This window comes from Ambystoma mexicanum, chromosome 10 (assembly GCF_040938575.1).
Source record: "Ambystoma mexicanum isolate Mex_15411 chromosome 10, UKY_AmexF1_1, whole genome shotgun sequence".
Taxonomy (NCBI): Eukaryota; Metazoa; Chordata; class Amphibia; order Caudata; family Ambystomatidae; genus Ambystoma; species Ambystoma mexicanum.
In genome coordinates, this window is record NC_090932.1 from 600,017,697 (window position 1) to 600,031,906 (window position 14,210).

The following is a 14,210-nucleotide window of genomic DNA, read 5'->3' on the forward strand; positions in this document are numbered from 1 at the left end:
TTGCGCGCCGACAATGAAGGACGGACCAGGATCTGGATGGACATCGTGACTGCCATCAACGCGGAGGGCGTGGCAGTCCGCGACTTACATCATGCCAAGAAGCGCTGGGAGGACTTCAGGTCCAGGACCCTCAACAAGGCCCGGCGCCTCGCTAAGGCAGCGGATGCCAAGGGGCGCCGGGACCAGCTATCGAACCATCAAATGAGGGTCCTGGAACGCATATGCCCAGCGCTCTACGTCCAGATCCTTGAGAGGCAGACCAGTCTGGAGTCGAGCGGTAAGTGTACATGCATGTTGATAGTACGCTGTGCGTGTCCTGGTGTGCCAGTAGTGTGCAGGTTGCACATGTGTTTATGTAGGGCCATGTAGGGATGTGTATGAACATGGGCGTGAGGCTGCCACATGCGAGTCCTCTCAGTTGTGAGACACATTGATGGTGTATGTGTTGGTAAGCATGCTGGGCAAATGCAGGTGTGGGAGCACACATGTTTGAATTTCTGTGTATGTACATTGGCATGGTTGTGGCATGGATGGTGGTTCATAATGCATGTATCTGCACTGTGTACATGTGCATGTATGTGTATCTGACAAGTGTGCAACTGTGATGCAACATGGATGCACGTGACACTGATATGTAGAAGGATGAATGGCAGATGTGACATGTATGGCGATCTCATCACTGTAACAGTTAGAGGAGATGTAGACATGCATGTAAGTGTGGTGGCGTTTGTGCATGTATAGTGCACTCCTTGTGTTTCATGTGATGTCAGGCTCACCTTTGGCTGTTCATGCTGTTGTATGTGTATGGATGGTGCTGCCTGGTGCAATATTGCTGTTGAAATGTTCATGTGTGTGAGTTAAAATGACATGTGTGTCGTGGAGTGTGATGCCGTGCCTGTAGTTAAACAATGCCACTCATGTGCAACTGTCATGTGTGTATCAGTCCATTGTACAGTGCCCTGATGCCTGTGTTTTATCTCTCCTTGTCTGCAGCGCCAACTGAAGAAGAGGAAGGAGAGGGTGCTGTGGAGCACAGCGGCAGGGATCATCCCGCCAGCCGGAGACGCAAGGCCCGGCTCCCCTCCCAGGTTGTCATCTTGTCGGGGAGTGAGGAGTCCGGTGCTGCGTCCCAGGCCGCAGCTGCCGAGGGAAGGTCCAAGAGGCAGAGGTCGGAGTTGGACTCCTCGGCAGCAGAAGGGGCAGCTGAGACCCCACAGGGTCCGACGGAGGAAGATGGCACGGAGTCATCCAGGTTGGTGGGGGGTTTGGTGGAGGAGGAGGCCGTGCAAGGGACAGACACGGGGTCTGGAGGTGGGGATTCCACTGGTGCTGGTGGTGCAGCGCAGGGACAGGAGGCAGCACAGGCCAACGCGGAGGTGCCTGTGTGTAATCTTGTCCCCGATCCTGTGACTGCATCATCCCGCACCAGCAGGGATGCCTACATCCAGACCCGTTTTCAGGGAGGGGATCTGCTTACAACTGGCCTTCCTCTCCCTGCGGACGTGGCTATCCGGGACCGGGTTGAGCCTGTCCTAGGTGGGGTGGCGTTGCGTCAACGGGCCATGCAAAGTGACCTGCAGTCTTTTCATGAGGAGACTGCACGTCATCTCGAATGGCTCGTTGACCGCGTTGACCTACTGGGACAGCTCACCAGGGCCGGATTCCTCAGTTTGCTGGACCTTGTTCCAACCCCCTCCTCAACTGAACCCCCTATGCGCCAGTCGTACTCCATGCCATCTTCCCACCCATGTATCACCTGGGTACCCTGTGGAGCTGCCTCTGACCCTGTGGCCAGGCTGGTGGAGGACACATCCCTGCCACAGTTGGGAGTCGGACGTCCAGCAGGGGTGGCCACATCAACAACTGCACCCCAGCCGGAGGAGGATGTGCAGGCAGCAAGAGCCAGGGCACAGGCAGAGGCACAGCAGCAGCAGCAACAAGGTGGGAGCCATGATGGCTCGGGGCCTTCGTCATCGGAGGGGCAGACATTGCCAGAGGGCAGGAGGACCCAGGACTGGAAGTGTCTTCCATGTGGCAGTGGTTAGGCCATGCTATAGATGCGGAGCGGCAGCGGGCAGAAGAGGCACGGCTCACGGTGGTCAGGGTGGAGAACTCCATGTGGAGGGCCCTGAGGCGGGCAGAATGCCTCGAGGCAACTCGCAGGGAGTTGGAACAGGCCATGAGTGCCTCCCTGCGAGACCTCGGGGCCAGGACAGAGGCCCGCCTCCAGGACATAGAGCAGGAGTTTGATGATGCCCTGGCCCGGGACATCCAAAAGTGAGCCGTCGGACTAGCCTGCTGCCATTGTAAATAGTTTTTAGAGTTAGGTTTCCTTTTCATTTTCCTTTTATTTGTGGTCAATGGACAATGCCACACACATTTGTATATAGTTATATTTTTAGGTAGTTTCTTAGGTAGGTTTCATTTGTTCAGTTGGGCTCATGGACCCTTTACATCGTTGGACAATGGATTGATTTTTTGGGGGGATTTTTGCACATGGATAAATGGATTTTTATTTTGGACAATGGATTGTATATAGTTACATCATGGATTCATTTGGATTTTTTTTTCATTATGGACATGGAGCAATGGGGTTTTTTTTCAGGACAATGTATTGTAAATAGTTGGACTATGGATTGCTTTCGCATTTCTATTTATCATTATGAACATGAAACAATGGATATCTTTTTTTTACCTTTTTTTGGATTTGCATTGGTGGAGGGAGAGTTTGGACTGTTTTTCTTTCAAATTTTTTTGCATTGCTTATCATTTTCATTCTTTCATCTTTTTCACATGCTTTTCATTTCATGTTTGGTATTTTGGTATGCTTTCATTTCATTTATTTATTTATGTACATAATACATTTTCATATTTTTGTTCCATGTGTGGGATTTGCTCATTGGGTTGATGCATGTGAAATTGTGGGTTTACACAGGCAATGCCAACCAGTGTATGTGTGTGATGGACATGTGTTGATGTACATAGTTGAGTTTTGGTTTGTGTCTTGAGATAGGCATGTCAGTGTGGGGTGGATTGGGAAATCATTGCGTCTCAAGAATGGGGTGGCGTGATGTGGTATTTTTTGGTGTAGAAGTGGGCCATGACTGTGCATCTTTATTTCGTGTAGGGGGGACATGAGTGGGGGGCTGCTGGCAGGTACCCTGCACTGCTGGGGGATGGGGGTGCAAGGTGACATGAGTGGGGGCCTGCTGGCAGGTGCCCTGCACTCCTGGGGGTTGGGGGTGCAAGGGGACATGAGTGGGGGCCTGCTGGTAGGTGCCCTGCACTGCTGGGGGTTGGGGGTGCAAAGGGACATGAGTGGGTGATCAGTAGTGCAAGCTGACATGCAGCTTGGCTGGGGGGCATGTCCATGGTAGATGGGCTGCCTGCGGGACATGACCAGGGGTGCAGGGTAGTCCCATGTGGTGTGGGCTGCCTGCAGGGGCCGTGGGGGGTGTAGAGGGAACACCTGGGAGGACCCACACTGCCAATTCACGTGTAGGACTCCCGCTGTCCATGTGCTGTGTCTGATGGTGCCTGCACATCCTCCATCAGCTAGTCTCCAGTTGTGGTGTCCACCCCTGCTGGGCCGCCGACTCCCGACTGTGGCAGGGATGTGAGCTCTACCAAGCTGGCTGTGTTGGTCGGGCCAGGTCCACAGGGGGCCCTGGTGGAATCTGGGCCGGAGGATGGTGTGAAGAACGACTGGCGCATAGTCTCCACAGAGGAGGAGAGGTCTGCCAGAGTGCGCGACATATGTAGGAACCCACCAACCAGGGCCCCTCCCAGCAGTGCCACGACGCTGCTCTCCGTGATGGCGTGCGTTCTCCGCCCAGGAAGAACGCACATCATCACGAATGACACGCGTGCGCAACGCAACACCAACCAGGACGGAGCCCATACGTTCGTGGGACCCCTCGTCCACAGGTAGTGGAGAGGCAGATGACATGGCACTCTCCCCTACCTGCGGACGGGCCTGGGACGGGGCCTCCCTGCTGGTGCATGGTGGTGCAGTCACAGGGTCAGGGACAGCGACATGCACAGGCCCCTCTGCAGTGACCTGTGCTGCCTCCTGACCCTGGACTGCACCACTTGCACCAGTGGTACTACCCTCACCAGGCCATATGTGCGGCTCAGTAGCGGGCTCCTCCTCCTCTGTGGAGACCACCAACCTGGATGTCTCCACACCGTCTTCTGCCATTGGAAGACCCTGTGGGGGCTCACCCGGCCCTTCCGCCACAGCCGTTGTGGCAGACGCAGCACCAGCCCCCTCGCTCCCGGATGATGGTAATTCCTGGGAGGGTGGCTGGTCCTTGCGTCGCCGCCCAGTGGAGGCATCCCCGCCGCTTGGCTCCACAGCGCCATCTCTGCCCTCTTCTTCACTTGACGCTGCATAGAGGGAGACATAGAACACAAGCATCAGGGTACAGTACAAAATACCCTAGACAGGAAGCAATAACACATGAGTGGCACTGTCAAATGTCACTTCCATCCTGTCATTCCACAACACATGGGTGAATGCACACAACACACATGCAGAAACAGTCCTGGCGCCTGCAATCAACATCAACATCCATGTAGAAGGGCCCCTGTAAACCAAGATGTTGCCTTCAAAGTCACATGCATCCATGGCGTTTCAAAGTCACACACACACTTCTCAGGCACACACATGTGCACCATACATGTACATGACATCAGCACCCATTCCTCACCCCCCCCTTCATGTCCAGGAACAGAGACAGCCATGCTTTCATGTGTGCATTCCTCATAGAGCTCCCCATGTTGCATTAAAACAGATGCACCAACCATGTGGTTCACACATAACTGGTCTCACATGCATCACCATGATGTCCCTGCACACACACATCCATACATGGCCTATGTCACACATACAGGCAAGCATCAGACTACCAGCACACTGCAACATGCCCTGTCTCACACAGCAATGCTTGCCCACTTACCGCTCAACTCCAGACGGGTCTGCCTCCGAAGGATCTGGGCGTGGACCGCTAGGCCTACTCGTTCCAGGACCCTCATCTGGATGTTACTCATGCGTTCCCGGCCCCCCTCCGCGAGGCGCCGGGCCTTGTGGAGGGTCCTGGACCTGAAGTCCTCCCAGCGCTTCTTGACGTGCTTGATGTCGCGGGTTACCACCCCCTCCGCGTTGATGGCAACCACTATGTCATCCCAGATCCTCTCCCGTCCTTCCTTGTTGACGCGTGATGTTCCGAAGAGGACATCATAATGCCCCAGGACATGCTCCACCAGGACACCAACTTCGGTGGCAGTGAAGCTGGTGGCCCTCTGCCTCTCTGGCTGGGGGTTGCCAGTGGTGCCAGATGGAGATGTGCCCGACATGGCAACCCCAGAGGCAGGAGTGGGTGGGCAACTGGGTCCTGGGGCTGGGCTGTGGAGCGATGGTATCCCAGTCGGGAGTCTTCTGTTCCAGCAGGGGTGGACACAGGAACTGGACCCCTGCAGATGGCTGATGTGCAGGCACCAAATAGCAGGGCATGTAGGCAGCAGACAGTCAGGCAGCAGCAGATGGCAGGTGGGAGCGTGCTCGGGGCTCTGGGCGGCAGGAAAATGGCCTTCAGGGCAGGAGCGTGGTCTTCCGTGTGTGTATGCATGGCCAGCTTGATACAGAGTGATTTGGCATTTGAAAACATTGCACGTCAGCGTGTAATTCGAGGAAAGGCCCTTAGCGCCTAAGCGGGTCAGCACACGTATGCGATTTCATTGGACCAAAGGCCCTTAGCGTGTAAGCGTGTCTGTGATGTATCGCGCACGGGCGTTGCCCTTTCGCGTGTAAAACTTCACGCGAACCCCAGGAATACACGTACCCCACTCGCACAGGGCCCTTTCGCGTGTAAAACTTCACGCGAACCCCAGGAATACACGTACCCCACTCGCACAGGCCCTTTCACGTGTGAAACTTCCCGCACACCCCCGTAATACACGTACATTGCTGAAATCGCGTGTGAGACTTCCCGCGAACCCCAGTTATACACGTACCCCACTCGCGCAGGCCCTTTCGCGTGTGAAACTTCCCACGAACCCCGTAATACACGTACCCTGTTCCAATCGTGTGTGAAACTTCCCACGAACCCCAGTAATACAAGTACCCCGCTTGCACAGGGCCTTTCGCGTGTGAAACTTCCCACGAACCCCAGTTATACACATACCCCACTCGCACAGGCCCTTTCGCGTGTGAAACTTCCCACGCACCCCCGAAATACACGTACCCGGATCCAATCGCATGTGAGACTTCCCGCGAACCCCCGTAATACACGTACTCTGCTCAAATCGCGTGTGAAACTTCCCGCAAACCCCAGTTATACACGTACCTCACTCTCACAGGCCCTTTTGTGTGTGAAACTTCATGCAAACCCCAGTAATACACGTTCCCCGCTTGCCGTTTGCTGTTTGGCAGCTCTGTAAACTGGTCCAGGGTTAGCGCAGACCTTTGTGCTGGATTGGAGATTTTGATGGTTTTTCCTTGCGCGAGGGCGTTCTTGGGGGCGTAACTGGCGCTGCTGCAGGGTCGCTGCGCCACGGCTGGTTTTGGAGGCTAAAATCCATGAATACGCTGTGCGCGGAAATCGATTTTAGCGCACGCGGCTGGCGCAGACATACGCACACTGTGCGCCAGCCGCGTGCGCCACCTGTGCGCGAAATTCTATGAATTACCCCCTTAGTGTCAAGGTTTGTCACAGAAATATATCAACATTTTTAAATGTGGTCTGTAAAATGTATATATGAGAATGTATTTTAACTTTATGATGTATAAATGAAATAATATTTTGATAAATAAGATCTTTAGTGGAAATAGAATTGAACAGTTTTCTTTGGGCATAACGGCCTTGATCATGCTGCTTTGTATTGTTGTTGATAGCCTGAAAGATCAAGGCCTACCAGGCACCCTTAGTGTAAACATCCTAGATCCTGTAGGCCTTTGGTCCAACCCCTAGCCTGGCCTATTGATAATAAAGACCCAGTTGAAACCACGAGATCTCTTGCCACTGTGTTACTGCTTGACATTCTTACAATGGACGCACTTAAAATAAAAAAGGGCGGGATTTGACAGAACGTGACTTATAACAGGCTACAATAGTATTGTTAAACAGCTATTTTTTTTTACAGTTTCCTCTAAAGTACTCTGTTATACAACAGGAAGACATGTCAGTTAGTTTTAAACCTTACACAGCAGGTGCATGAAAGAGAACACATTTCTTTAGAGTCCACAGCATACATTACATTCAAACTAGCAATAAGATGTAAGGAGTATTAGCAAACGGAAATCGTTATTGACTCCCTCTCAACCAATAAGAATGTTTACAGTGCAGTCAATAACTACTGGTAGTGACTGCATTCTGAACATACTGTCTTCAGAAGCAGACAGGGAAACAACAATGCAATTTCGAGGCAAGATTTAGTTTCAAAAAGACAATTCCTTTCTGGGAGGACCTTTTTTGCTGCAACATGCTATTTAAAGCACAAGAGAGAAAGAAAACCAAGAAAAATGATTTCACTTTCTTATAAACTGTTTACCTGTACGTGACACCTAATGCATGCTCATGTTAAATCTGTTTCGGTTCAACCAAGGTGCAATTAAAATGTTTCACTTAGAAGACAACCATGTAATTCAAACACTACAAAATAAAACCACATTCAATTTACCAACTCAGCTTGTCCATTTACTTTACTCACCTTTAAAGCACAATTTTTAACTTCACCAAGAAAACTCCAAAACATGTACTGTTACTACCACCATGTGCTAACAGCCTTATAGACCTCAGGTGGGCCCATATCGCTTGGGATAATGGCCCTTCACCAATTTAAGGCCCAAGGCGAATGCGGCGTGTCATTCTCCCTAGATAACAACCCCTCCCTCAGTCTATAATACTTTAATATGGCAAGGAATTCCAACGCAACATCTATCACCCTTGCATTACTTTGCTCAAATTCTGCCCTCACAATGGGGACTCGGCATAATAAACGCTTGGTAAACAAGCAAACTAAGTAGGAAATCACTTCTGTGTGCAATCCTCCACCCGCTATAAGGAACGTATAAATGGGACTTGTAGAATGCCACAGTGAATTATAACATGTACAACATGGTGTAAAAAAAGGCATTTTGTTGCTGTATATTCAAAAGAAAGCATGTTTCATTTAGCATCATAACTCATCAGTGTCACCTAGAAAAAACTTTGAACAGCCCACCCTCCCAAACCACAGTCTTCGCATTTTACCAGGTTGCGAATACGTGTTGCCTCAAACATTTCAATTCATCACTTCTTAGCTTTGAGAGTACTTTTGCAGTTATACATCAGACCGGTGTCCTCACCACTATAATGCAAACCTACCTTCATGGCCTTTTAGGGTTGAGATGAGAGAACTTGTGTTTTGCTCTAGCTTCAACAGTGTTATCTGTCCTGAATAATCCCCAATGAAGGCATGCTGGGTGTCGTAATCATACCTGAGCACAAGACATCAAGGTACAACAACAATGATTGATGATACACAACTGAAAACTCAATGAATACATCTGGCCTTTGGTCCTAATTAAAGCGATAAGGTGTTTTGCAAGCAGAGTAAATGATTGTTAGTTAATATATTGTCCAGCCAATCGCTAAACTTGTCACATAGGAGGAACAAAACATGAAAACCATACATATTTATAAATATAATAACGTCAGGAGTCATGTCCTTCCAAAAGTGAAATAATAGACATTCCTTGATCTATCATTTGAACCTGCTCTCCAACATTCATCAATGCAGACAGAAAATGCTGTGCCAGATCCTGCAACCTCCTTCCACATTAAAGAAAGCAGAAGCAATATGGTGTGACTGTATTATATTATAACAACACTACTCCCTTCTTGAGTTAAATGAACTTTCAGGATTTCTTCCTCTTTTTATAGGGCTCTTCATTAAGGATCCAGCCATTCTGGATTCCATGCATTGTGCATTAATGAACACATATTAGACCGCTCAGGAGGCTTCATCAATCTTCTGGCCAGGCAATTATGTGGGATCTCAAGCTAGTAACCATGTTTCCTTTAATCTTAGTGTTCACTAGTTTTGATGTGGGCTTTGTGACCTTGTTTGCCTCCCATTCTTACTGCTCTCTTTGGAAATGTGTCAAATGTTCTGCAGCGGGTCCTCTTCTGTTTGGTTTATAGTCGAGGCCACGTACTTGTGAAGTGCAGGACTGCTCTTTCCATGCCTTTCCTTACCTCCCCTATGTTGTGTAATCATTTACAGGAGGAAAACAGTAACAAAAATGCCAATTTGAAAACCAAAGGTTCTGTCAGCAATGCAATAAGAATTGTGTTTACAATTAAGGGTCATTGACTCACAAGACCACAGCATTCAGATGGCACATTTGGCTGTCAACGGTAAATCCTTTTGGTGGTATCTCAGCGGATTTACAGCTGAGATACCACCAAACCACCAAACTTGTATGAGGCCCATGGTATTTCCCAATTCAGTATCAATTATACCGGTCAAGTGGCACAGCGAGTAGAGCGCTTGCTTTGACATCTGTGCAGAGCTTGCTGTCGCAGGTTCAAATCCCGGCAGGGCCTAACTCAGCCTTTCATCCTACCGAGGTCGATAAATGAGCACCACACACGGTGCGGTAATAATAAGCAGCCCTCAGATACCCGAGAGTTCGTAGCGCTATATAAATGCCAAATTATTATTAATTACTTTATTTTTGATTTGATTGTTTATGTATATAGCACCTATACACAATGTGTTTCCAAGTGCTTCAAGGAGGGAGGGAACATGTGAAAATATAGTGACATTCTTACAAGACCTTGAAATAATTTAGAATGTGAAAAATAACTATCAGAATCAGCCTGACGACATTTCAGATAGTGCAAATGCAAGGAACAATTAAGGAGAAGAGGGGGAGGGAGGGAGGAAGGAGACAGAAACCAGCAGTAACATTACTATGCCTGACAATTGTTGCAGTGCATGAACAACAAGAAGAGGAGGAGGGGGTGTAGAGAGGGAGGAGGAAAAGAACAAACAAACGACTATCATAATAGGTCAGATGACGAATTCAGGATAGTGCTGGGGGGAGTGGGACGAGAAGACAAGGAGGGAAGGAGGGGGACAGACCAGCTTCTACCAGAGGTCCTAGGACAAATGATAGGAGTAAGTGCCAATGGACATAAAAAGGGGGGAGTGGCTGCAGGACAGGAGGAGAGGGTAAAGGGGAGAGGGGAGGGGGAAAGGGGGAGGGGGAAGAGGAGAGGGGCAGGTGAATGAGAAAGAAAGGTGGCTATGATTACTATGCCTGACAGCAATTGGGGTAATGCCAGACTTAACCAAGAGAGGGGAGGGGGGGCAGGGATGAGAGGACAGGTGGCTGAGAAAGAGAGGCGGCTACGATTACTAGGCCAGATGTCAATTGGGGTAATGCCTGGAATAACAGGAGGAGGGAAGGTCAGGGGTGTTAAGGGGGCAACCAAGACAATCACAGTGGGGAAGAGGGTGGGTGGGGGACACAATTGCACTCATGGGGGGCATGGGGGTGGGGGGCACAATCGCACTCACAGGGGGCATGGGGTGGGTCGGTGACACAATCACACTCACGGGGGCATGGGGGTCAGTGGGGATTACAATCGCATTCACGGGGATGGGGGTGGGTGGGACACACACACTCACAGGGCGCATGGGGTTGGGTGGGGGCACTCCCACACTCACTGGCTCACAGGGGCATGGGGTGGGTGGGGGCACTCACTCACGGGGGGCATGGGGGCGAGTGGGGGGACACTCACACTCACGGGGAGCATGGGGGTGGGTCGGGGATACTCCCACACTCACGGGGTGGGTGGGGGGCACAATTGCATACACAGGGCGCATGGGGGTGGGTGGGGGACACAATCACACTCACGGGTGGGTGGGGGGCACAATTGCATTCACAGGGGCATGGGGTGGGTGGGGGACAGTCACAGGGGGAGTGGGGGTGGGTAGGGGTCACAATCACATTCACAGGGGGCATGGGGTGGGTGGGAGCCCCTCACACACTCACAGGGGGCATGGGGGTAGGTGGGGGGCACACTCACGGGGGGATGGGGGCACAATCGCATTCACAGGGGGCATGGGGGTGGGTGGAGGGCACACACACGGGGGGATGGGGGCACAATCGCATTCACAGGGGGCATGGGGGTGGGCCCTCACACACTCACGGGGGCATGGTGGTAGGTGGGGGGCACACTCACGGGGGCGTGTGAGTGGTTGGGGGACACACTCACAGAGGGAATGGGGGTCTGTGGGGGCACTCACACTCAAGGGGTGATGGGGGTGGGGTGCATATGGCATCAAAGTGAAATCATTAAATGCAACAGACAAAGTTAACATTCATATGCAGTACACATAAAAGATTGATATTGCTCCAAGGTCAATCCAAAAATGCAAAATCAATAAAAGCATACAAAATCAATGAAAAGTCACAAATGTATGCACTTTATTCATATTTGGGGCACAATCGAATAAAATGTAGCATTGATTTAATAATATTGGGACAAAATATTTTCCCTTACTCCCAGCATTACACCTTCCTCTACTCTACCCTCATCCATATCTTTTACTCGACGTGACCTCCGGAACTTTAGCACTTCACTTTTCCATGATACCTGCTCTTCTTCTGTTTCTCCCCTTTCTGATTTCTCTTCTCTCCCAGCTGATCTTGCCTTATCCTCCCTTTCCTCCTCTATCTCCACTAGTCTTGATCAACTCTACCCCCCCTCTTCTTTCCGCCCTACTCGTAAGCCTTCTCAACCTTGTCTCTGCGTCGTCTCCTCCATCGCCGTGAGCGTTGCTGGATCAAATCCCCTACTCTTACTTACCAAATCTCCTACTTCTCCTATCACTCCCTATATGATTCCTGCCTTAACTCTGCCAATCACGCATACTTTTCTAACCTCCTTCACTCCCAAGCCTCTCATCCTCTTTGTATCTTTCAAACCCTCCCTTGTCTCCTCTCCCCTCCCACTCCTGACTTCTCTTCCACTTCTCCTCTTTCTCCTTCTGACTTTGCTAAATTCTTCTCTGAAAAAATTATTTCTCTTCGCCAAAAAATTGTCTGTTCTCCTCCTTACTCCTCTCCTCTCCCCTCCATACACCCCCCCCTCGGCTAGCATGTCCAAATTATCTCCTATCACCCCTTCCGATGTCTCTCGCCTCTTAACTAAATCTCACCCCACCGCCGCTCCTTCCGATCCTGTCCCAACCCTTCTTATTCCTAAGATCTACCCCCCTCTCATACCTTATCTAAGCTCCTTCTACAATACTTGTCTCTCTACGGCCACCTTCCCTTCTGCCTTCAAGCATGCCACTATCATCCCTATTTTGAAGAAGCCTTCTGCTAATCCTCTTCTCGTTTGTAACTTTCGCCAATCTCACTTCTACCTTTTCTCTCTAAAATGCTTGAACGCTTAGTATACTCTCAGCTCTCAACCTTTGTCACTACCCACTCTCTCCTTCCCCCTTCTCAATCTGGCTTCCGCCCCAAACACTCCACTCAGTCTGCTCTTACCTGTGTCCTTAACTCTCTCCTTACTGCTTGCTACTCTAAGCAATCCTCTATCCTCATCCTCCTTGACCTCTCTGCTGCATTCGACACTGTCGATCACCCCTTACTTCTCAACACTCTTTCCTCCCTTGGAGTCAAAGGCTCTGTCCTTACCTGGTTCTCCTCTTACCTCTCCCACCGTTCTTTCGCCGTTTCTTGGGGTGGATTAACCTCTACTACCTTCCCTCTTGAGCACAGCGTTCCCCAAGGTTCTGTTCTTGGACCCTTCTTATTCTCTCTTTACACCTCACTCCTTGCTCCTATCATCTCCTCCTTTGGAATTTCTCACCATTTCTACGCTGATGACACCCCACTGTTCCTCTCCTTCGCTTCCTTCACCTCTGATGTACACCTCAATCTCTCTTCCTGTCTTACTGCCATTAAAAACTGGATGTCATCTCACTATCTCTCTCTTAACACTGATAAGACTGAAGTCTTATTCTTTCCTTCTAACACACCTTCTCCTCCCTCTCCACCTCCTTCTATTCTATTTCCCCCTTCTAATCTTCCTATTTCCAACCCTGCTCGTAATCTTGGCATTCACTTTGACTCTTCCTTCTCCTTTACTCATATCTCCCTCACCTCTTGCGCATGTCGCTATCATCTTTTTGACATCCGTAAAATCCGTCCCTCTCTCACCTTTCATGCTACTAAACTCTTAATATCCTCCCTCATTTTTTCTTGCCTCTTCTATTGTTCTTCTCTCTTCTTAGGTCTCCCCGCCTCCCATCTTGCCCCCCTCAAATCCCTCTACCACTCCGCCATCCGCACCCTCTGTCTTCTCTCTCCTCACAACTCTATTTCCAATTCCCTTTCTCACTTAGGTTGGCTTCCTTTCCACTCCCAGCTTAAATTTCACTTACTTTGTCTTGTCTTTAAATCTCTTCACGACCTTGCTCCTCCTTACCTCTCCTCTCTTCTCTCATTCTACACCCCTCTCTCGCTCTCTTCGTTCTACTGATCTTTTCTTACTCTCGGTCCCCCCACCCCCTTGTGCCTCCTCTCGTTTCCACTCTTTTCAGCTCCTTGCCCCCTTACACTGGAACTCCTTACCTTTTACTATCCGCTCCTCCCTCACCTATTCCTCCTTCCGCTCCTCTTTGAAATCACTCCTTCTTTCCCCTCCCTGACTTCCTTCCCCCTCTCACCCTTCTCTCCCTCCACTAGTACCCTTACCTTTGTTCGCTTTATCTTTCCCCTTCTCTTCTAAATTCTCCTTCCTCCTACTACTCTCTCTACTTTCTCTCCCTCTTCCCTCCTTTCACACACCCGCTTCCTCTCCTTTCCCCTTTTCTCATGCAAATTGTTCTACATGCCAATTTTCTGGTTTGATTAATTTTTACTGTTATTGCTTCTACTGTTCCATGTTTATGTATTCTTGTTGTTAACTGTAAAGCACCTTGGATTAAGGCGCTATATAAAACAAATACAAATACAAAAAAGGCATACTGGCGTTAGGTCTTGCGAATCAATCCAAATCGTAAAGGTTATTAAAACAGGAGGAAGGTTGAACCAGAAGCAAATTAGAGAAAATAATTGTATTTTAAAACTTTATTTAGAAAAATAGCAGACATCAATATCAATACTTACCTCATTGGCATACAGTAATTTTTGCCGGATT

The 14,210-nt window shown here is 49.8% G+C and overlaps 1 protein-coding gene across 2 annotated transcripts in view; it reads right to left on the reverse strand.

Moving 5' to 3' along the window:
* The window catches only part of WDFY1 (WD repeat and FYVE domain containing 1), a 1,420,223-nt gene that overhangs the window by 738,394 nt on the left and 667,619 nt on the right, over window positions 1–14,210 (reverse strand). For both annotated transcript variants that reach the window (XM_069618156.1, XM_069618157.1), the window contains exon 6: window positions 8,363–8,479. In XM_069618156.1, coding sequence (XP_069474257.1) covers window positions 8,363–8,479 — 117 coding nt within the window. The remainder of the gene's footprint in view (window positions 1–8,362; window positions 8,480–14,210) is intronic.